Source organism: Neopsephotus bourkii, unplaced genomic scaffold (genome assembly GCF_033783945.1).
Source record: "Neopsephotus bourkii isolate Nb327-2 ecotype Australia unplaced genomic scaffold, CSIRO-AGI_Nbou_v1 NB_234, whole genome shotgun sequence".
Lineage (NCBI taxonomy): Eukaryota > Metazoa > Chordata > Aves > Psittaciformes > Psittacidae > Neopsephotus > Neopsephotus bourkii.
Window position 1 is genome coordinate 20,323,598 of NW_026900744.1, and position 23,562 is coordinate 20,347,159.

The following is a 23,562-nucleotide window of genomic DNA, read 5'->3' on the forward strand; positions in this document are numbered from 1 at the left end:
CCAGCAGAACAGGGACCCATCCCAAGGGATGCAAGCAGAGCAGGCCCAGAAACAGCAGCAGATTCAGCCAAGAGCTCCAACAATCAGGGAAGCCCAGGCAGATCCAGATTCAAGCTGGGAGTGAATCCACTTGTCAGAATCAGGCCAGATGGTAGCAACCAAGATCACAGTCCAGTGACCACCAAACAGGTCCACACTGATGGAACACGCCTGAGGTCAAACAGGGAAATTAACCTGCACATCTAGGTCCAGATTAGTAGGGATCATTGGCAGGCAAAGACATAGGTGAGCTGCAGACCAGCATTCATCCAGCATAGCCCAAACAGAAGCAAAAGCACTTCAGGGCTGAACTTAAATAGGGTTCCTCAGCCTATGGGCAGAGAGAGTGATAGAGGCCACAGATGAGGCTTCTTGGGATTGTTGACACCTTCAGGGTCTTAATACATGTACTCATCTCTAACACTCAGCTGATGCAGCTGAGTTTAGTGGCATCTGTTTGGGCTAAGCCTTCTTCAGTCTTGCCTTCTAGACTTACTGGGTTTGTCTAACCTTTTCAATTTTCCAGTTTGATTGTGCTTGATTACCTGAAGTCTGCATGGCTCTATGAAAAGAAAAACTTCACAAGAAGAGGCTTAGACAGACTGGTGCCATGAGGGGTAGAGATATACCCACTATCTTTGAGCTCTAGATGAAAATGCTCAGTCGGTGATGTAGAAGACATTATGGCTGAATTAAGTAAGAAGGGGAATATGGAGACAATGTTGTTTTCCTATTGGGAATAAAATACATAAGAACAATAAAATATAATAATGTTTCCAGCACTCATACAAATGGGCTAAAAGCAAAAGAATTTTCTAGGTGGGAGTCTTATGGAAGCCCAACACTGCAAATCAACCCTTATAATTGCAACAAATTCAAAAGGTCCATTAATGTCTGGCAGCAGTACTCAGACAGCTATCCACCCACCCATCCACCTGATCAGAGCATCTACCCCTCACAGCATCCAGTAATCTCCCTTCTAGTATGTAAATATAGACTGGCAGTTCCTCATCTTCACCAGGGCCCTCATTGAAAGCACTGGCACACTTTGCTTTGGGGGCTTAACAGTTGCAGTGATCCAGAACTGACGTTTTTCCGCAGTGAAGGAGGAAATCTCAGGGAATAGCTCATCCTCCTGAAAGAGCCTGGCAATAGCCCATGATGCCTTATAGCCAAGGGTATGAAGAAATAGTCAGAGTCTGTGGATTCTGCATAAACTTAGATGAGATGGGGAGCCCACCTTCTACATCCAGGCAAAGTCAGTTTTACAGCAGATCTCAAGACAGACTGGTAGGGACCTGAAAAGCCATTTAATACCAAGTAAAACAGACCTGACCTTCCTTTAAGGATACAGTTTTGAGTCAGAGCTAGTATTGTCCACCTTGGATTCCTGTGCAAGGTGGTGCTCATCCAGTTATGGCCTCTGCTTCATAGGGGCTGCTCACCTGTGAACAGTTTGAAACAGGCATCTTAGGGAGGCAGAGGCAGCTGGAAAAGTGGTCCCATTGGGACAAAGCTGTCCTTCAGTCCAGACTTTTGTGAAGAAGGGGTGTATTTCAGCTGGTTCACAAGACTGAGGGAAAAGACAAGTTTGGTTTATTTGTACATATTATCATATTATAACTGCAGGGAAAATTTTGGAATATTTTCTCAGTAGAAAAGTATTGTTTAATAGAAGCATCACATTCAATTTCATAAGCGCTTCTTGCAAAAATCTGAGCCTCTCTTACACTATTTTTTAGCAAAAAGTAAATATGTAAAGGGATATTAAAAGGCTAGTCATTCTATAGCACAGCATGTTGCAGGGAGAGCTGGGGACTAGAAGCCAAAAGCCCAAATATGGAAATCATACTGTCTTTTAGTTGAGATGAAGTGCAGGTACCATCAGAGGAAGCTATGTTGGGTAATCTGGCATAATGTGGAGTCAAAAAGGCACACAAAGTGAGTCACTAGGAGTGTATGTACAAATCAGAGATTGGCCTGATTCTCTCCCCCATCCCACCATGGGGGGGAGTGAGTGGCTGTTTAGTGCTTAGCTGCTGGCTGGGGTTAGACCATAACAAGTACAGATGATTCAGTTCTGCAGAAGAAGCAAAAATGAAGAACAAAGCTTAGCACTGTTACTATTACAACATTTTTCTTGGTAAGGTTGTAATAGAAAGTAGTAGCAGGTCCCTGATGAATAGGGATGGATAGGCAACAAACAGGGTTCCAGAGAAGACAAGGAATACGTGCAATGTACCTCAATACTCAATGCTTTGCTCTAGACTAATAAAATATGACTGCGCAGTCAGAACCAGCATCTGACCTTCCACTTCTTTTTTTCTCAAAAAAACCTGAAGACAGTTGCCCATTCTTGATGTATTCCATATCTGCTGCCAAAACTGCACTCCCCCACTCAGACACAATCCCAAAATAGGGTGTGATGCCTTTCCCGTTGACAAAGCCATAAGTCACGGTGAGTGAGACACACTCAACATCCTCCAATCAGTTAAATGAAAAGAGCTCTCCCTTTCTGTTTCCCACAGCTTCAGCACTCATTATATCTCACATTAATTAATATAGGCACTAGGAAGTGAGATGATAAATTACAAAAACCCATTAACCTGATTCCATCCAAATTGGTGACATATGGCAACTGTACATTAGACAAATCTTCCTTGCTAAAGTGGGAGTCTTCGTGTCTGAACCCTATTAAAGGAGCAGCCACCAAAAAATATTTTTAATGTATGTACATATGGAATGTGTATCAATGTGTGTGCACAGTGCATGCCTGTGGGAGCATCAGAATTCATTAGATCAGTCTGATATGAGATATATTGAACAGGTTCCATCTGACATCTGTAACTGGGTTGTTCTGTCCACTCCCAAAGGAGTGAATCATATTGACAGGTTGAATTATGTCTCCAGAGATATTTTCCTCCCCTCCTCCAAAGGCCATTTGCAATCACGGCACATCCACTGCCTCTTAAAAGTGAGCTCATCTGGCACTGAGTTGCATTGAAGTCCTCCACCGTGCCTGAAGGAAGAATGCTTTTAGGTAGTGGGAACGTGGAGAAGATGTGGTCTGTCCAGCTGTTCCTTGGGGTGCTAGCCATCTTGACCATGACTGTGTATATCCCATCTACACGAGGAGAGCCTTTTTTACTACAAGGTAAGCTGGAATACAGACTAGATGACACAGGTAGGTGGTAATATTTTTGCTTTGCTTTGCTGCTTGTCATGGCCAATACAACACTCATTTATGTGTGAAAGAAAATAAAATGAACCTTGAGCAATACTGAAAATTAACATGGGTGCTACCCAGAGACTTGTTCATATTAGCATGAGCAAAAGCTGTCCTTCTGGTCTGCAGCTGATAGTATGATATATTCCGCTAATCAGTAAAAATACCAGATCTGGTGAAATCTGGTAAGGGTAGCTCTTTCTCTCCCAAAAGAAAATTTCCAAAGAAAAACATTAAAATATCACAGAGTAGCAATTCCGGAATGTACCATATGAGATTTGACAGCTCATAAATGTCAGTAGTAGGGTGCTGCTGAACTTTTTTTATTCACAAAACTTCTTTTTATATGTTCTCCCATAATTTAAATTAATCTTTGCTTGAACTTGTTCTGCAGGGAAATGTCAATCATTTATCTCCTTTCTTAAAGAGACTTGGCAGTGGAAATAAGAAAAAGGGATGCTAAATATAGGCTTGAAAATAACATTGCTTTTCAAATTATTTTTCCTCTTATATCACCTGTTTATTTTTGTAATGTCAACCAAAACATTACTGAAGCCACTTTGCCTACATACTGCTTCTCTTTGGGTTTTACTGGAGTGTTTATAGGGTGTTTTTTTTTCTGTAGCAAATCCCCCAAATGACTAGAAGTAGCTATTTTAGAATAATAACTGTCTTTCAGAGTTAGGAATGAGGTTCATAGCACTCCACATGAGTTTTACACAGCATGGAGCTCTACTGACTCCCTTGGGGTTTTTTCTAGAGATCACAATCAGGACCAGAGGCTTCAGCCGCAGCGTGAGGCAGGGTTGAATCTGGCCACATACCTGGAGCATCACTTTGGCCAGGGCTCCTCTGCTTCAGCAGATTTATATGATTTTAACAAATGGAGCTGATTCCCATACACTCTTGAGCATCCTTACGACTCATTTGGTACAATGTTTTGTCTCATGTGTCAGAAATAATTGCATTAATCTCATCACACCTATGAAGAGCTGATGGCTATATGAGACCATTTTTTTCCTTTGTCACCTCCTTTAATGGAGGGAGTAGATCCTAAAGATCCTGGAAAAAGAGAAAATAAGCCTTTCTGTATTTTCCAGTTCTGGAAATCTAGGCATCCTCAAGAGCTTTGTAGGATGTGAGCATGGGGCAGGGGTGTTCAGAATAAAGGTTTTGGGGAATGGCCATTCTCTCTGTAAAGTCTGGCTCCCATTCTGTCATTCTCAAAAATGAATGCAAAATTCAAGTTTCAGATTATTCTGGAAATATGTTCATCATAGCTGGGAGGATCTGGGAGCCTTTAGGGCTCTGATTAGTCACATCCTATGTGTCTGCTGGTTTCTGTTAAACCCTTGACCTTCCCCACCATTCATTTGAGGGCATAGCCATAACCACTAAAGCAAAACCACTGAGAAAGCTCCCTGAAGAGGCCTCATAAAGAAGTCTAAATTGCTTTAGGACAGCAGTTTGGAGAGGTTTTCTCTGGAAAACAGAAAGATTCTGCATGGTCTACAGCTACTGTAAGATGCTTCCTCAGAAATAAAGAGGCTTGCTTTAAGCTCCTCCACACTTTGGCTCTGTTCAAGAGGAATCCTATGATACCACTGGCAATCAGATAGAGCAGCCCCAAGGCTAAGTGAGTGCAAGAACAGACTGCAGAGCGGAAAGGCTTTTCAGCTGTGGTACCCACATGTCAGCCCTCATGAGGGTTAAGTTCGCACTTCTTTTGGCCCTGGGAAGGTGAATAGTGTGAGTGGGGTAACACCTGTAGTTCTGAGAAGATCTCATGGATTCCTACCTGGCTTTGCAGAAGCATCCACTACACAAGAGGTCTGGACTGTCTAAATCAAGGTGATGGCTCCAGCTCTCTGCAGCCAGCCATGCTGATGAGGCTGCACTGAGACTGGCCAGCAGCCCAGAGCTGACAGAGAAGGCTCCCCCATTCCACACTCTTTCACTGTGCAGCCCTCACTGTCTGGACATTTTATTCTATGCTCACACATCTTCTTCTTCCCCAGAGGTCTTTCCACCCTGATGGACAAGTGAACAGGTGCTGACAGGAGACGTTTTCCTTCCACTTATTAACCTATTTCATTTTTGGTTTAATGTTGGGGGTTGGGATCTATCCATTTTATCATTACAGACTGAAAAAGGTGTGTTTTATGTGCTGCAGATAACCGAGTGCTTCCGGAGAGAGAAGACACAAATCACGAGGAAACACTGCTGACTCTGCTTCTTAATAAGAAACTCGCATGGCGGAGACCAGAAAATATTGGTAAGTGAACAGGATCGGAGATCTCATCCTCTTGAATCCATTTTTGCATGAATGCAGGGAACCTGCTTCTCAGGTTTCTCAGAAATGCCAACAATCTCAGAAAGCAGAAGCACCCAGTACAGTGTCTGTATGTGATTAATGTGAGATGTTCCCCATCGTGGAGCTCCTGGACATGCTTTTGCAATGTGACATAAAGCTGCCTCAAAACATGCACCCTGGATCCTCAGACACTTAACACTGAGCTGGCAAGCATGTGTGGTGTGCACAAAAGTAATAGAAAGAAGAGCCGCTGCTGAGTCCCTGTGTCCCTGCTATCCCTGAGATATTGTGTACTGGGGCGTGGGCCAGCCTTGGGAGTCACCTCTGCAACCATACTCCATACAGCCTCACGTGCTTTGAGATTCAGCTCAGTGGCTTGCTGGCATGCTAAAACCAGCAGCATCTTGTGAGCATATGGGGGAGCAGGGCAGAGTCAGGATTGCAGAGATCATATGGCTGAGATCGATCCCTTGGGGTCAGGTGTAGGTTGCAATAGGGGTAGTGGGAGCTCCTGTCTGAGCCTAAGGTCCTGCTACTGCTGGAGGAGGTTGAGACAACAGGTTTTTCCCACACAGCACAGAGGCCAAAGATAGATCATGTAGAGGATTTTCCTGTCTGTGCTCTGTGAACCGACACCAAATTTAAAGCCACCCGCATGTGGCTAAACTCAGACACACTGAAGAAAAGTTTGGGCTTTCTGTGACACTATGCACAGCAATCACAACTGCCATATGGATTTCAGGGGTCAGCTATTCCCACGGCCACCAGAGCCACGGGAGGGTTTGGGCTGTATGTGGTGGTCCTGGAGCAGGAAGCTGATCTTCCTTGTGAAAACAGCCAACAATGAGGCCCAGCAAAAATTTTGTTCTGAAAATCCATTTGTCAAAATCACTCGGTGCTCTTCCCCAGCCCCTTCTTAATGCAGTGAAGCAGTGGTTAAACAATCCTGGGACAAATAAATAAACACAGATAAATCAAATCCTTGTTCTAAGCAAGGCATTCTTCTTGCAAAGGGGATGCATTCAAGAAATAACATTTTTATGATTGGTTTATGGATTATTGCGCTTATTGCTCCTAGAGGAAAGGCTGCATTTTATGCCAGACAATTGAATCTAATGAATCTCTGAGCAGAGCACAGACAGAGGATTTACAGCAGGCAGTTTCTCAAGGCTGCATCCATAAATTAACTTCCTTCCCCCTGCTTGAGATAATCTGTTCCAAATTTCAACCGCTGTTCATTTTCTATTCATAGCAGTCATTGGCCAAGCTTACAGTTTGCAGAAAGTTAAGCCAAAACACGCACTTGAAATTCTGAAAGAGGTAAAAATATGTATAATAATAGTAACAATAATAACAAAATAATAATCTCTTAAGTGCCACTTTTGACTTGTAGATCTGCAGGCCTGGGTGTCTTTACCTTATGGATACTTAAAGACATTCTTAAAAGGAATCTGCTTGAGGTCATTGCTGGCAGCACCAGGAACAGAGCCCCCACCTCCCAAATCCCAGTCCATACCCAGACTATCTCTTAAACTGAGCTCTGATGCAATGGATTTGGTTAGGAACAGCTGCTTTTTCTGCTGGATTAATATCAGTCATAAAATATTCATAATTTTTCAACTGAATTGTTTCCTTCTCGAAGGAGAAACTGGAAAGGCAGTCAGCTCCTTCTTGGCTGCTCAGTTTCAAATGTTTTTTTAAAAATCCTAAGTCTGGCAACACGTCTCTGTGCTGAAGTCTTATCTGAAATCAGAGGAAACTATATCCTAAATCCTCTTGGAGATGCAGATCAACGCCTACTGCCACGTTAGGAGCAGACAAAGGAGGCAGCACCAGGGCTGGGTTTTGGCTTTCTTGTCAGGCACAACAGAGACATTCTTCAGCTCTTTCCTGGCCCTCCTGCTTAGTTTAGTGCATTTTTTCCAAAATTGGCACTTAAAACTAGCTGATCACTTTGTGCTCCCCTCCTAAGAGAACTGCTGTAGTCCAGTCACTCAGCTCTGATTTAGCTTATTTTGTCACGGTGCTTTTCATTGTTTCATCTATTTTAATAGTTTTGTTGTGTTGTTTTTTTTTTGTTAATAACTGGTTTTGACATCAGTTTGAGTCTGGAATATGGTATCTTAGTCCTCAAGAGGAGTGAGATTGAAATCTCTCATCCCTTCCTGCAGCTTTTCCTACTGTTAGTGCAGGCCCTTCCCAATACAGCTGGAGGTTTTAGATAGCGCTCATAGGCACGTAACTCTTTCCTTGTCCTGGATGTGTTATCTCAGGGCAGTTAATTCATATTTTTTTGACATTCTAGTACAGTACTGCTCAGACTTGAGATCTCTCAATCTAATCTATGAAGCTGGTTCCCAGGCCCCTGCGCTCCCCTAACGTTTAGACGTGTAGAATCTATGCACTCGCTGCTGTTGCTTGGCTCTGCCAACCCTGATGTTTGCTGACTTATAAAGCAATAAGTTATGCTAGGCAAAATCTGTGTCACAGAATCACAGAATCCCAAGGGTTGGAAGGGACCTCAAAAGATCATCCAGTCCAACCCCCCTGCAAGAGCAGGGTAACCTAGAGTACATCACACAGGAACTTGTCCAGGCAGGCCTTGAATATCTCCAACGTAGGAGACTCCACAACCCCCATGGGCAACCTGTTCCAGTGCTGTGTCACTCTCACAGTAAAGAAGTTTTTCCTGATGATCACATGAAACCTCCTATGCTCCAGTTTACACCCATTGCCCCTTGTCCTATCACTGGACATCACTGAAAAAAACCTAGCTCCATCATCCTGACACTCACCCTTTACATATTTGTATACATTGATGACTTCTCTCTGAGTGGGTGGTGTGAGGGTACACAAGTCTTAAAGGAAGCAATGGGAGTTCATATAAAAGGCCAGTGACAGGCAAGCCAGCATTAGAGACTTGCTGTTGTCAGAAAAAAAAAAAATGAAAAAGCAGCAAAGAGGTTCATTGAGTTGGTATCATACAGTATGTGACCTTGTTGGGCCAATTCTCCTAGAGCCTGGTGAACAATAAAGAGTCCTCCCTCATCAGTGGACAATTAGAGTGAAGTCCATAGTACTCAGCAGAGAAAGATTCTGCTACCATAGATTTGGAGATCACTACCAGGAATGAGGTGATAACTAAGTCTTTTCTTATCAACCCCTGAAGTGGATGAAAGAAGAACATGTTTTTTGTTTGACCTTTGGGAAGCAATGCAGATACTGATGTTACTCTCCTTCTTGCAGACTGGGAGCTGGCAAAGAAATTTGAAGAGCTTGAAAAGGTGAGAGTAGCAAATATAGAGACACATATATGCATATTGTTGTATGAATAGCTAAAGGATTGTGCATACTGTCTTTATGCCCTATTCTTCTATCTTTGCATCTTTCTCCTTTTCATTCTGCTGCTATAATACAAGCATATGTTACACAAACAGAAAAGCAGAACCTGGGCTAAATAGCTGCACAGGCTGGAAAAGATAAAAAGAGAGCAAGGCTATAGACTAGCACAGTACAAGCTGAGGCAGCTCTTCCCTCTGCCACCAGTGGAATGCTAGAGAAGGCCAAGCCAGGAAAAAAAAGGAATGCCAAAGAAATCTCCGTGGAAGAAAAGGAGGTCATGCTGCCTTCCTAAGCATTGCATCAGCTGGCTGCATTAGGTAACAGGTTGAAGTTAGGGATAGCCACTGCTTGCCTATTCAGAACTATTTTTGCCTGAACTCTTTACTAGACAGAGAGGCCCTATCCATGGTCAGGGCCCTGCTGTGCCAAGCAGAGTGGACACACACACAGACAGCAAGATTAAGGCCCATCCTACATCCAGTCTCAGGAACAGGGAAAGGCATGCTGGAACCTTGACATGGCTCCCACTGTGCCCCAAACCCCACAAGCAGTGGAAGCCCTTTTTCTACTTTCTGAGGTCAAGTCCACATGTCTGCATGGATCCTGGAGGTCCTGCTGGATTCCTCTTGGCACTTTCCAATTCAGACTGAAAAATCACAGTGTGGCATTCCAGATGGAAGGCTGCTAGATCCTACCCTAGTCCCTCACTCCAGTGCTGAGGGACATCAAGCTCTGGCTTCCTGGGAGTAACATATCCAGAGAAGTCTAGATATGGGCCACAGATGTTCTCAGTCTACTAGAAAAGAATAGCTATAGATGGAGAAGAAATACAGTGGACTTTCTACATTCTATCCAAGGGAAGTTAGCAAGAACTGGGGGAAGGGAGAGATAGGACAACATAGAGCATTGGAGAAGCAATGTTCTCTGCTGCAGTGAGTGGATGCCTGGAGACCTCCTTCCCCAGGAGCGACTTGACAATTAGTGGTGAAATATCCTCCTATGCAGCCTTCTCACTACACCCTGGGGTGTGGGGAATAGCAGACAGTGCCTCCACACCAAACAGGCAGCTTAATGGAGGAGGACATGAGGAGGTTTGAAAGCTCCAAAGGCAGATCTTCCTGCAATGGTCCTGCTCCAGGGAAGACCCTGTCTTCCCAGTGATGCCAACAATCAGGTTGCCTGTACCTCCTGCCTCTGAGCTGCCCTGTGCTTGCCAGCATGCTGTGGAGCTCCTCATGATGGAGCATTTGTTTACTGCTGTGTTTGTGTTTAAACAGCTGGAGAAGTTGAAGGATCAGCTCTCAACTGAGGAAGGGTCAGAAGTGGCCTATGCCTTGGAAAGTCTTTCAGCATCCCAGCCCAAAAAACGCGGTAGGTTTTGGGTTAGAGCCCTGCAGCCATCCCATCCAGCTCTCATCTCCAGGGCTTCCTCTCTGCAACAAAGGCAGTGACAGTAAACATGACCCAAATATGCTGAAAAACAGGTTGGCAGCTTTTCTAGCAGTGCTGGCCCTCTCTTGTTAATGGCTGGCTGGTGTAGCAGCCCTTGAGAGAAGCAGAGAACTGTGTACCCAACCCTGTCTGCTGTCAGGGCAGATACACCAGGTCTGCACACCCAGGACCTTACTGAAGGCAGTCAGTGTTGCAACCTGCTTTTCACAGAGAAACATGGGGTTATATGAGCCAGGAGTGCTTGTCCCGGAGGGGGCGAGTTCTGTATGAACATGCCCCCTAAGTGCACCCATTGCTTTGCTCTGGGCACAAAGCTAGTGCTGAAGGCATAATGATGAATTTGGCATGCATTCCTGTCTGCCAAGGTCACTGCCTCCATCCAGAGAAAAAAAGAAGCACTTGTTCTTGCTGTTGAAAAGCAGCTAAAAAGGATGTGGAAATCAACCAAGAATGCAGGGAACTAAGACTTGGTAGGTCCCCCAGTTGGTCTCCAAGCTTTGCCCAGTCTGTACTCAGAGACTCAGGAGCACATAACAGCAGTGCTCCTGCAAGGCCACCCCAGACAAGCACATGGACAATACCGTTCGTGCTGGCTTTCAGTGGATTCCTCCCCAGAGCTGTGGCAGCTGTAAACCAGAAGTCACTGATGATAGATGTGGCCTAAACCCAAAAGAGCTAGTTCTGCCCTTACCCACATGCTCTGTGCACAAGCAAGCTGACAACCTCCCAGTCAGCCAAAGGAAGATCTTTTTGTGCAAGGCTTGTTTAAGTGCTCAGGTGATCCTGAGACAATCTGCAGTTTATAGGCAATCCTGGAGGCTGTCTTTAGTTTGGCTAATCTAATTCATGCTGCCACCAGTCTGGCAAGTTCAAATGCAGATAAAACTACTTTGCCCTGCCAGGTTTAGATCAGATTCTGATAAAGAATCTTTGCCTTCATCTAAAGTCCTTCCAGTCTAGGAGAATCTCATGTCTCAGCATGAGCACTGCTGATCCAGTAGAAGCTTTGTCCCAAGATCCTGCTTTCAACACTGGATAGAAATCTCTTCTCATACTTAACAATAGGAGATCCACAAAAGATTCAAAGAACAAGGCATGCTGGTGATACAGTTTTTTTTTTTTCCAACACCAAAATGTGCATCCTTCCCCAGCCTAGTCTGCCTAGAAGCTCCCACAGACACCAGTGTTGTTTGGAGGCCACTTATCAGCTGAGTGCCTGGACACAGAAGCAACTTTTACACCCCTTATTTACACTATAAGCAGCTAAAAGAAACACATTCTACAAGTTTTATATGAAGTTAATGCTGGTTATTGAGATGTGCCCAGAAACCACAATGCTAGCTTCACACCGCAACTCTCTCAAGACATGGGGCTAGAATAGGAAGCTGGAAAACTTCCTTGGATACTAACATCCTTCTCTTGTATCCCTTCTCAGCCTGCTTTTGGAAATACTGCATCTGAAGGCTTGCCAGGACTGGAGGATGAACATGAGCCCTTCCCCAAATGCCTTGCTGAGCATTAATGTGTTAAGAGTTTGTTCTGTTCTGTCATCGTGCTGCTAAGTTGAATGCCATCCTCCATGACTATACCACAGCCAACTCTAACAGGGACTGTGACAAGAGCTGGTAACCCACTACCACTCTCAACTGTTCCTTCTTTGCAGGTTTATCCCACTGTGATCTTCTACTTGGAAGATGCTCACTAACTTCCCCTACTGTCCTGTGTGTGCCATTCAGTCTGTTGCCACTGTACACTCTTCCCCTTCTCACCAGGTCCCCTGAGGCATCAAGCACTAACTCAGTTCCTCTGAGTTTGGGCTTCTGCCCACATCTGCAGACATTGCTCACAGTGATGTCTCCATTTCCTATCACCTCCTACAAGTAGGTCTGTGATGACCTAACACACGCTGTCGGGACAGGAAGGCAGATTGGGTGTAATGTGAAGGACTCAGAGCTGCCTGCCTTGGCTTGCTGAGCCAGAACTGTTCCTTGTTGTATCCTGTCAGCATGCACAGTAGTTTGGGGGAGGACAGACCCAGAAGTCTGGATCCCTTGGATATCATTCCAATAAAGATTTTCTGTTGCACAGAAGCACATGCTGTTTTCTTTCTCACCCCCTGCAGAGGCCCTAGACACAGCGCATTTCCCTTATTGTAGATTCTTGTTACCTTAATGGTTTGTGTGAAGTTTACAAAGCAAAACTTTGTAAAAGTTTTGCTTTGTAAAGCAAAAAAGGCAAAAAAGGCTCCCATTAAATACCTAGGTATAGCAACACTGGTCTCTTTCAATGTGCCTGAAGAGGCCTTCCTTTTGGCCAGAATCAGGAGTGAGAGTTGTGTCTTCCTCATGAGTATGTGTGGGCTGCTATCCTCATAGGACTTGACCAGACCCTCTGATTTCTAACTATTCACCCCTAAAAGCTGTTTTAAACAGAGATTTTGGGCTTATCTGGCTGGCCAGTGCAGATGCTAGCTACTACAGAATTACTTCTTCCTCTGTCCAAAAAGAAGAGATCACAATCTATCACTGGTTCTTACATCTATTCATCTTAAGTCACATTATCCACATTTATTTAAAAAAAAAAAAAACAACAAAAAGGACCATATTCCCAGAGTAAATCCTGATGTTAACTTTTGCAGTTCCCAAGAGTGTAAATGAGAGCAGAATCTGGTAGCTCCTGGTAATGTGTGGCCTGATTTTGATTAGAATTGAACTCTCTCTCCAACCCCACCAAGTTATGCTATTTAACTGTAGCTTGCATACTATGTATTCTTCAAAACTTTACCTCTCCAAAAGCTGCAATTACCAAGCTACATTCATTGCCTTGGGCTCTGGCAAGAAGTGCATGCTTAACCACAGCAGTACTTTTTGTGTACTTTATTAACGGGAGATGTACTCATCCTATTACAGGGCAAAGCCAACATCCATGGAATAAAACCAGCTTGATTATATCAGTGAGCTCTAGTGACATGCAAAATACACTTTGCTATTAACATTAATTCTTTGTTATTTCAGAACCTATTTCCTGTTGCTTTCGTGCAAGTGAAAAGGTATGTGGGAGCAGACTTTCATATACCCTCGCAACAGCACCAAATCCAGGAAAAAAATCATGGCCTGTTGCCAAGAGAAGGATCTCTCTTTCTTTAAGAGTTTGGTGCTCTCCCTGAAAGGGAGGTGTGTTACAAGAGCTTCACTGCGTGCCCCAAGCCGGTCTTCAGCTCAGATGCTTTCAGCTTGCAGGAAATCCCAGTGCAATGAAAGGCCAGAGCAGCAGGCTCTGTTACCTGCTAGCTGTAGTCATGCCTTCCTGACTCGGTGTGGCAACTCACCAGCAAGTCAGGAAAAGGATTACAGCATCTGTGGCTATTTAACAGCTTGCTCTGATCTAGACACAGGAATTTCCTGAAGTGCAATGCACCATGCTGCTTAGCAGTGATTTTTAGCCCATATGGTGTGCTACAGCCTATCAGCACTGTTACTTACTTGCTCATAGTACCCAAACTACCCCACTACTTCCTTACAGGAGCTACATGCTGCTATGTTACGTGCTTCTATTAGAGTGATGAGCAAGTGTTGAATGCAATTTGTTTACTAATTTGAAGCAAAGGTGGTGATGCTTTCCCTAGGCTCACCCTCAACATGTCACTATGAGGGTACTGTTCTTTCACCTACACAAGCAGAACAGAAACTCTTTCTCAGCTGCCACCCTCCACATTGTGGCTGCTCACAAGTTAACCATGCTTGGGCAGTCACTCTTGCTAAGGTTAATGACCCACAGGCAATAATTAAAGAGATTTGCCTCAGACATTCTAGTAGACCGTGTTGATTTATTATCCGTCTGAATGGATTTGCAAACAGGCATCACAAGGCAAATCTAGTGCAATGGATTCTGCAGTATATCCTCATTTCACATTTGTTGATTTCTATGCTAGGCACCATGAGCGAAGCTATCCAACATTGTCTATGAAAATAAATTGTGGTGTTCAGTCTTTTAGATATCATCATATTATAAACAGCACCTGCCAATTTATGGATTTTAAACAGTGCTTTTTGAGCCACAGGAGGTCATAGAATGCTCTGTGATGGATAGGGCAGAGAAACAGAAAGGCTGTTCCTTTCTTGCAAATAATCCATACAATACTGTGGAAGCCAAAAACAGGACTGAAGCTTCCAGCTGCCAGTTCCAAGCAACACCAGCACAGACACCTCTTTCCTGCTTTGCTTTCACATAATCCTTCAGATAAAGGTCATTTCTGCTCACAATTAACAGGCTTTAAACACCCTCTTTATTTGGAAGCCTGAATACTTGAAAACTTTTCAATACTCTTATGATCTAGCAGTGTTTTTGCAAAGCTGCTGTGTTAGCACTAGATTCCTCTCATCTCAGTCTCTCAAAATACATCATGCAATGACTCTGTCCATGCTGCTTTTGACAGCTGTATGAATGGTCAGGTCATCACTTCCATAATCTGCCCATGTCCCATACATATGGCTCTCTTGCAAGCAGATTATCTGTAGACTAGATGAGCTCAGTTCAAGAAGATAACTGTTCACAAAACCCCAGGGTAGGTTTAGGATAGGTGGTGGCAGTGCATTGTGGAAGACAGGGTCTGGGCTTGTCTGGGACTACATTTACAGATTCACTTCTAGCATGGACAGAAAATCTTGTCTTTAGTCAGCCAGTCTACATGCATCCACTCAATCCAGCTCTTCAAGCCTTCACATGCAATTTTAACACAGAAAATGAGCCGTAAGATCAGAGGAAAAGCAGGGGGCAAAACCCCAAGATGACCACATGGGGTCTTACAGCTCTTATTTCTTTCTACAACTTTCAAGATCTTGGTCTCAAGAGCATCTGTAGTGCTTCACCTCACCCATAAGGACACAACTCACCCACTGAAGGAGGAATGATCACCCAACTCAGCTAAAGATTGCTCTGCCTTATGGGAAAGACAGAGGCATCTCTTGATGTGATTCACTGGTTTGTGCAGCTGCTTGCAGCAGCATTAGCTTATATTGGAAATGTGAAGAAAAACAAAGTTTCTTGCAAACTTCCTGTGGCTGGGCCAGTGCCCATCTCAGGCCAGAGCTGTAAGCACAGAGAAAAATGGGAAAAGCCCCTGCCATGGCTGAACACTGCCCCCTCCCAGGCATAAATTGGATGCTACCTGCACTGCTGAGGCCTGAAATGGGGCAATTGCCCAAAGTCCCAATCCTCACAACAGCTTTAGCATCAAAGGCTCGCCGACTTCCCAACTCCTTTCCTGACTGTATTTTCCTCTAGCTGATGGTCAGATGCTTTGTGCCTCGTACAAGATTAAGAATTCAACACTCAAATCCTATCTCCAGCCATACTCTCTGCCTGATAAAGAGTGTTTGCAAAGATTTTTTTTTATCTTTGTCCTGCATAATCCCCTTCTCAATGTATCTTCTTTTGCAATGCTAAGGATGATTTATACCCAAAATAGCAATCCAAGGAATTTAGCCGACATGGACCAAAGTCCAAGAAGAAGCATGTAAGGTTTAGAAAACTTCAGCTACAAATCTGAGCATTGAGATTTCAGCAAACAGCTCTTTTCAGCTATATTTTATAATCTGGAAAAAAAAAGAAAAAGGCATGGAAAAGCCTGAAACAGGATTTAAGATAACCTGTCTTATTCTGAAATGGAGAGGACATGTTTACATTTTACCAGAGCAAGAAATACTTGAACTTTCAGAATTAGATTTCAGATTATGTCCTGTGCACACATGAAGAGACTAAAATAAGGCATATGGTGCAGATGGCCTAAGAAGTAGATGACTTCATATTTGGATGCTGTCCTATGTTATGCATAAGAAGAAGTGAAATATATTTGTCAGCTTAGAGGAGGAATCTAGAAGTCTCACTACATTTCAGGATCTACCATGCAATGAAAATATGTCTGAATATGGTGCAGAGATATCAGAAAGACTACTAAAACCATCAGGACAAATGTTAAGGTATTGTCACTGTTCTTATTCAGACTAACTCCTAGTGAAGTCAGTAGACATCTCCCAAACAGCAGCAGAAATAAATTCTAGGTTTGTCCCATAACTGTTAAATCCTCCCTTCCTCTATGAAACACACACCCTCTTGAAAGAAATGTGCAAAGCAAACTGTCTGCTTTCCATGGACTGCTTTTGGCATCTCTGGAGGCTTTATTTTCAATCCAGAAAATCTAACAGTCCTTGCTAGGATAATGAACTTCTGCTGGTATAAGAAATAAATGCCATGCAATTAAATTATATACATACTTTCTGTCCCCTCCTACCAGTAACACCGTACACAACTGTGAGAGCATTATAACTTGATGAATTGAATTTGTTATTATTTGTAAATGCAACATTTGTAAAATGCAATGTGAAACAATTTTGCAGGAGGTCAATTCCTTGAGTACTGTATCATTAGTCAATGACAAGGTATGTTGTGATGCATCTTCTGAATTTCTGTAATGTTTCCAAAACAGCGTCAGTCATTCAGAACAGAAGCACCTGTAGGCAGAAAAGCAGTAAGCATTACATTTTCCCATGTCAGAAATTCAAGGCTTGAACAATCTTGCTGTGAGGTGGTCCACAGGAAATGAAAATGTCATGAATACTTGTTTTTTGTAGGGGGGGTACCAAGTTGTAATTGAGAGCATTCAAGCTAAATTGACAGCCATCATTCCCCAAGCCACTCTTTTCAAGCCTGCTGACATGACTTGAGTACCTCTGTGTAACTGAGAGTAGGTGGGGTTCTCCAAGCATGCCCACACCCGCAGTACTTTGGCTTACTTGCAGGAGCTGCTAACCCTTGGTGTTGCCAAGATGGCTCACTCCAATCCGGTCAAGAGGAACTCCAAAACGTCTCTTAGGCAGCTCAACCACTTTCCTGCATAGGGAAGACAAGCAAGGAAAGAGGGGAAAAATCTGGGGAAGGACATCATAGGGATAATAAAAATGCTACTACAACTTGGATTCCTTCATTCATCCCACTAACAACTTATTGTTATTGTGTTAGTTTCTACACAGAAAAAACAGCTGTGTAGAAGCAGCCAAAGATGTGAGTGCTTAAAAATAAGATGCTTCACTCGTCTTTACAAAAGAATAGGCAGGAGTTGTACCTATTTAACAGACTGGTTAATGTTGATCCACTATTCCTGTTTTTATTTGTCAGCAAACAGTTTAACTGCCATTCATAAAAGAAAGGAGATACATTGCATGTATAAAGTGTAACTGTTTCATGTATAGTATCATACACTTCAGGTGGCCCATTAGTCAGGACCTTTGAAATCTCCAGGGCCAACTAGGGCTAAGATAAGCAAGGAGGTAGAAAATATTTCACAGTAACACGTGAACTCTAGCAGGATTTTCCTATGGGATCTCCTGCAATGCACTGTTCTCAAAATTGTATAGTAACAGCCTTTTGAAGAGATTGAAAATGGGAGGGGGTTGTTTTTGGTTTTTCCTCCATATGTTACATTTCCTGATGATTTCACAAATAATGGCATGAAAAAATCATGACATTTCTATGCAGGAATATTTTATTATTATTTAAAAAAAATATATGTAAAAAGAAGTGTTCTCATCTTAAGTCAGCATTTTTTAGTAATTTTTCCACCAGCAAAAGTTTTATTTAATTGTGGAGATGTTGAGAATTTCTGCAGCTCAGAATAACTTCTGCTCTTGGAAATATTTGTCAGTGAAATGCAGATACAAGAGAAGCCCTGAAAGATGAACTATTTTCTTTGTCCTTGTCAAGGAATATAAATAAGACAAAATTTGGTACTGTAAGTTGGCAAATGCAAAGTAACTAGCAGGAAAGCATGCTATGGTGTGCTTGAGTCTAACCTTTGTGCTAGCATGGCCATGTTCACTCAGCTGGTGGCTTTGGGGGCTCTGCAAACCACACCCAGAAGTATCTGTCTAGTCCATAGTCTCATCTGAGCAGCCTCCTTCCCTCACACCTCTCAGGCATGGGCTGAAGCCCAGAGCATCAGCAGCCAATTTCGCACTGCCTCTATTTTTCAGATGAGGTCAAGAAACAGGAACTGACACTGTATCATGTATGTAAGGAGCACCATATCGATCACACTGGAGTTGCTACAAAACATCCCAAATGAAGGTGAGCCTTTTGTATAGCCCTCTTTGTCCCTTCCTCAGATAGCTGCACTGTTGCATTATGACATAGAAAAAGCAAAGAGAAAGAAAGCCAAGAGCTGATCTTTAGTCTGTTTCCTCAAGGGCAGCACTCTTTTCCAAACCTGTAGGCACAAGCTGATGGGGGGCAGGGGGGAAATCTGGGCTGCTGGGGTCATACTGATAGAAGGGAAATTAATTTCCCAGACTGGATGGTGGGGTGGGGGAGGTAACATTCTGCAGCATTAGTTTTAACACCGTCATGCTCTGTAGTTAAACAGAGAAGGAAATCGTAAAGTCATGCCCATGGGAAAGGCTGTGAAGGTTTGAGCAGGCAGGCAGGCAGCCAGTGAAGCTTCCCCTCTCGTGGCCATCCTGAGCCACAACAGGACAGCCAACGCACTCTCCCCGTCTTTCAACAGACCATATTTATTTCAGCACTTGCTAGGGAGAAAGTGATGTTTTATATTCAAAAGCAGCCTTTTCTAAGATTCCTGAGTCTCGGTCTCTCTGTCTGTCTATGGATCTTTCTGCTTCTTCTGAAGACTCATGTCTTCTTGCATGCTTTTCCCATGCTTTCAAAGCTTTAGGACTTGAAGTTGATAAGTAAGATTAGGATCTAGGCCCTGCTGTAACTGGTGGGTGCCACAACAAGCTGTTAAGTGGACTTACATTTGATCTACTCTTTTCCAAAAGTTTCTGCTGCGTTGCCAGGTAGTACTACACACACTGTATTAATTCAGGGGGCTGAATCTGTTTAACAGTTTTAACACTTCAAAAGTCATTATCTGGTCTATAAAGGTAACTATCCTAAGTGGTGCAGGAATGGGCTGTTATCTACTGTGTACACAACAGCAGTGGGGTGCTCAGTCCTGCTTTACACCTCTGAGTTCAGAAGCCTCTGCCTGTTTCCACCTAAAGATTCAGTCTTACTACGGTTTCATAGCTCGCACTGATCTGATCTGCGGTCCATGCTTCTTATGGTAGTGTCAGACTATCAATGCAGTGATCAAGGCAACTCAACTGGTTCTAATAAATGAGTCAATCCCAAACAGCTCCCCAAAAGCGATAATCTCAACACAAAACTGCAAACTGTGCTGATGATGCTGGGAAAGGAGGGATTTTGTGTTTTGTGTCACTCATTGGATGAGCTCATTATTCCTAGAATAATTAAGGCTGGAAAGAACCTTAAGATTATCTAGTTCCAACTCCCCCTGTCATGGGGAGGGACACCTTCCACTACACCATGTTGCCCAAGGCTTTGGGCCTTATACTTGGCCTTGTTGAATTTCATGAGGTTGGCATTAGCCCACCTCACAAACATGTCAAGGTCCCTCTGGATGGCATTCCTTCCCTCCAGTGTATCAACCGATCCACACAGCTTGGTGTCATCGGCAAACTTGCTGAGGGCGCACTCAATCCCACTGTCCATGTCAGTGATGAAGACGTTAAACAAGACTGGTCCCAACACCGATCCCTGAGGGACACCACTCGTTACTGGTCTCCAGCCGGACATTGAGCCACTGACCACAACTCTTTGTGTGTGGCCATCCAGCCAGTTCTTTATCCACTGAGTGGTCCATCTGTCAAATTGATGTCTCTCCAATTTAGAGACAAGGATGTTGTGTGGGACAATGTTGAACACCCTGTGCAAGTCCAGATAGATGACATCAACTGCTCTGCCCCTGTCCATCAGTTCTGTAGCTCTATCATAGAAGGCCACCAAATTGATCAGGCAGGATTTCCCCTTAGTGAAGCCATGCTGGCTGTCACCAAACTCCTTGTTGTTTTCATGTGCATTAGCATGCTTTCCAGGAGAATCTACTCCAAGATTTTGCCAGGCACAGAGGTGAGACTGACTGGTCTGTAGTTCCCTGGGTCATCCATTTTCCTCTTCTTGAAAATGGGGGTTATATTTCCCTTTTTCCAGTCACTGGGAACTTCACCTGACTGCCATGATTTTTCAAATACGAGGGACAGTGGCTTAGCAATTTCATTCGCCAGCTCCTTCAGGACCTGTGAATGGATTTCATCAGGTCTTGTGGACTTGTGCACATTCAGGTTCTTAAGATGATCTCAAACCTGATCCTCTCCTACAGTGGGCCTAGGGTCTTCATTCTCACAGTCCCTGCATCTGCCTTCCAAGACTTGGGTGGTGTGGTCAGAGCAGCTGCTGGTGAAGACTGAAGCAGAAAAGTCATTGAGAACCTCAGCCTTCTCCAAATCCAGGGTATCCAGTTCTTCCGATAGCTTCCAGAGAGGGCTCACATTATCCCTAGCCTGTTTTCTGTTTGCAACATAGCTATAGAAGCCCTTCCTGTTATCCTGGACACTGTGTATCCCCTCACTCCAGTGTTGAAGGCATCCTCTCTGGAGCTACTCACCTCAGCAAATGACCATTAGTGGTCAACGATGACCATTTCAGAGGCAAGCTGTCAGAAAACTTGGTCAAAATTCACCAAAAGGTTTCCACCCATAAAGCATGAGATAAATTGGGAATACCATGTGCTTTTCATAAGAAAGGAACTGCAGCTTCAAAAATGATCTTGTATTTCTTTCCCTGGAAAGGGAAAACATGCTAAAAAGCAAATAAAGAATGAGACAATTTTGATCTCTTGAAGAAATATACAGAACAGAATGTTCTACTCAGGGTTTTTAGAATTTCATATTTTATCCCTTTTAGCTGCAGTCAAAAAGTCCTAGTAGCCGACTGGGTGGATAAATGGAAAAACAGCACGAAAATATTGCAAAACTGAAAAAAAAAAATACTTGTAGCATTGACTGGCTCTTGTGAATACTTTCCACTTCCAGATTAAGCTTTAAGCATGTTATTAAATACTTTGTGGCACTGGGGATTTCATCCAAAAGAAGACAGCAGAAAGAAGGGAACAAGACACTTAAGCTCTTTCAGATACAGCGAACAGCCCTTTTGGAGCTTTTCTCTGAACTCATGGGCTGCCCTCACCAGTATAAAGCATCATTACTTAGCCCTGCTATAGACAAGCTTATCTTCAAATGTGTACTGTGAAGTTGTGGCTTTACTGCTGTATTGATTAAACCCTGGCTTATCATAAATTGACTGAGATCTTGAAGCTCATTCTACCATCTGCCAATTTTCACAAAATCTTTCCATCTTGATATTCAAGACATGCACATCACCATACCTTTTGAACCCAGCCTTGGGAATACCAGGCTCTTCCCTCTGCTTTTAAACCTTTAAATAATCTTATGATTTAAATAATCTTATGATCAAATTTTATGCTTTAAATAATCCTATGATCAAAAAGGCAGTTTTAAACTGAATGTTAGTTCACATCAGTGGAAAGCAGTGCACTAAAATCTCACATAAGCTAGAATGTTCTTTGTTAAGTTTTATGGCACTGTAAGGATAAATGAATTAGTGCATGTATGCATGTATGTAGTATTCATCACAGCTGAAGGAGTACACACCATGCAACCAGAATGGTTTCTGAAGAGATTCTGGCATCCTGATCAGAGGCACCTCATAACTAGCCATTAAATCTGCAGCTGGTTAAAGCTAACCCATCTGTACCTTAGACATTTACCAAAAGCCTTCTTCCTACTTTATCACTGGTAGGAGCATATAAGAATTTACCTCTGTTTGCCTTTAACATCCACAGAGGTAGAAGAAATTCTGTCAATCGGGGACCCAAATCCTGGGAAACTTCTTTTCTTCTTGGTCTCAGTCACCTCATTCTCCAGAGACACCAGCTCATCAAGAAGGAACAGTTTGGCTGCGAGGTTGGTGGCTGACTTCTCTTCACTGGCAACGGGATGTGCTCCCATGCCCAGAGCAACAGAAGGCTCCAAAGGCTGCAAAAGGAAGCAGGGATGTTTGCTTGCTGCTCAAGTTGCAGAAAAAGTCTCAACTAGCATCACAGCAGCAGTCCTATAAATACATAATCACTAGAACACTGAATGTGGGATGTTTTAAAACAAAGATCTTCCTGTGAACCATGGCCATTTTCCACCCAAAGAAGTTTGCTGTAAAAGTTTGAGATTTTTTTCTTTTTGACAGAATTGAAATTATTAAACTTGCCTTCATTATTATTGCAAGAATTATCAAAATTTACTACTTCACAAAGCCTGTTTTTGCAAGTCAGCCCACTATCCCTATCTCAGCAGTGTGATTAGTATCACTTATAGCATGATCCAAGTAATCTAATCCTTTTTAAAAATGCAATCAGTTACCAGACTCCAATATCCATCCTGATATTTTTCAGAAAACTGGCTTTGAGTTTTAAAACGAATGCTAATAAATAATAATAAAAACTTGTACAGAATTTTCCATCCAAAGCTGACTAATTAATTGTTACTCAAAAATATCCCATGATAAAGTTGCTCAGCACTGCCATTCAAAGAATTTATGCAATAACGCTATGTGGAGAGGAAGAAAGGGAAGAACAGTATGTTGAACTGACACAGTGTTTTGAACCTTAGTTATGACATTAGGTATAACATCTTTTGAAAACCAAACTTTACTCTGCTATCCAGAATAGCTGAGAACACTGGGGTCTGTCAAGAGGAAATAATACAAATCAAAGTGAAATAGTTGTTTTCCAAATAACAGAAAAATAGGGCAACAACCAGTCTACAAAAGGAGATGTTAAGCCAAATCATTCTTTCTTCAGATGAACTGTTTGCCTTCTTGCTCCACCTGATCTTCACAGAATTAGATGGAAATTTCTAATTATAACTTTTATTATGTGACTTGAAGCATGCTTTCCTCTATCTTCTCATCCGTAGACAGTGAATTTAGTACAAATGTAAAGCAAGCCATCACATGGATGATTTAATGTGCTTGTCTCTACTGTGGTCTACACCATACTTGTGGTGGTGATGTTTCCCACTACTTATGGGTGGCATAACCAGTGATGGAGTATATAAAACAGTGATTTTTATATAAGGAGGAAGACATAACCTCAATGATCATACAAATGATGTAGCACTGTTAATACTTTTGTGAAGGATCTCATACTGTCCTCTGATTTTAATTTTTATGAGCCTCAAGTACACTGAGCAATCCTTTCTGT

General features: G+C 43.0%; 2 protein-coding genes across 7 annotated transcripts in view; one reads left to right on the forward strand and one right to left on the reverse strand.

Annotated features, from left to right (window-relative positions):
• Window positions 1–1,418: 1,418 nt before the first annotated feature.
• On the forward strand, window positions 1,419–12,392 carry UTS2B (urotensin 2B). The gene is made up of 5 exons (XM_061345743.1): window positions 1,419–3,193; window positions 5,439–5,540; window positions 8,826–8,863; window positions 10,199–10,292; window positions 11,809–12,392. The coding sequence occupies exons 1-5, from the start codon at window positions 3,070–3,072 to the stop codon at window positions 11,832–11,834; spliced, it is 384 nt and encodes a 127-aa protein (XP_061201727.1). The 5' UTR covers window positions 1,419–3,069; the 3' UTR covers window positions 11,835–12,392.
• Window positions 12,393–16,526: 4,134 nt separating this feature from the next.
• Window positions 16,527–23,562, reverse strand: part of OSTN (osteocrin) — a 103,066-nt gene continuing 96,030 nt past the window's right edge. For 5 of the 6 annotated variants that reach the window (XM_061345747.1, XM_061345746.1, XM_061345745.1 and 2 more), the window contains 3 exons: window positions 22,125–22,342; window positions 17,182–17,261; window positions 16,527–16,882 (listed from right to left, as the gene is read on the reverse strand). In XM_061345747.1, the coding sequence (XP_061201731.1) occupies window positions 16,860–16,882; window positions 17,182–17,261; window positions 22,125–22,342 (321 nt within the window). In that variant the 3' untranslated portion in view covers window positions 16,527–16,859. Of the gene's footprint in view, window positions 16,883–17,164; window positions 17,262–22,124; window positions 22,343–23,562 lie in introns of all 6 variants that reach the window. The other variant, XM_061345749.1, reaches the window with a different exon arrangement.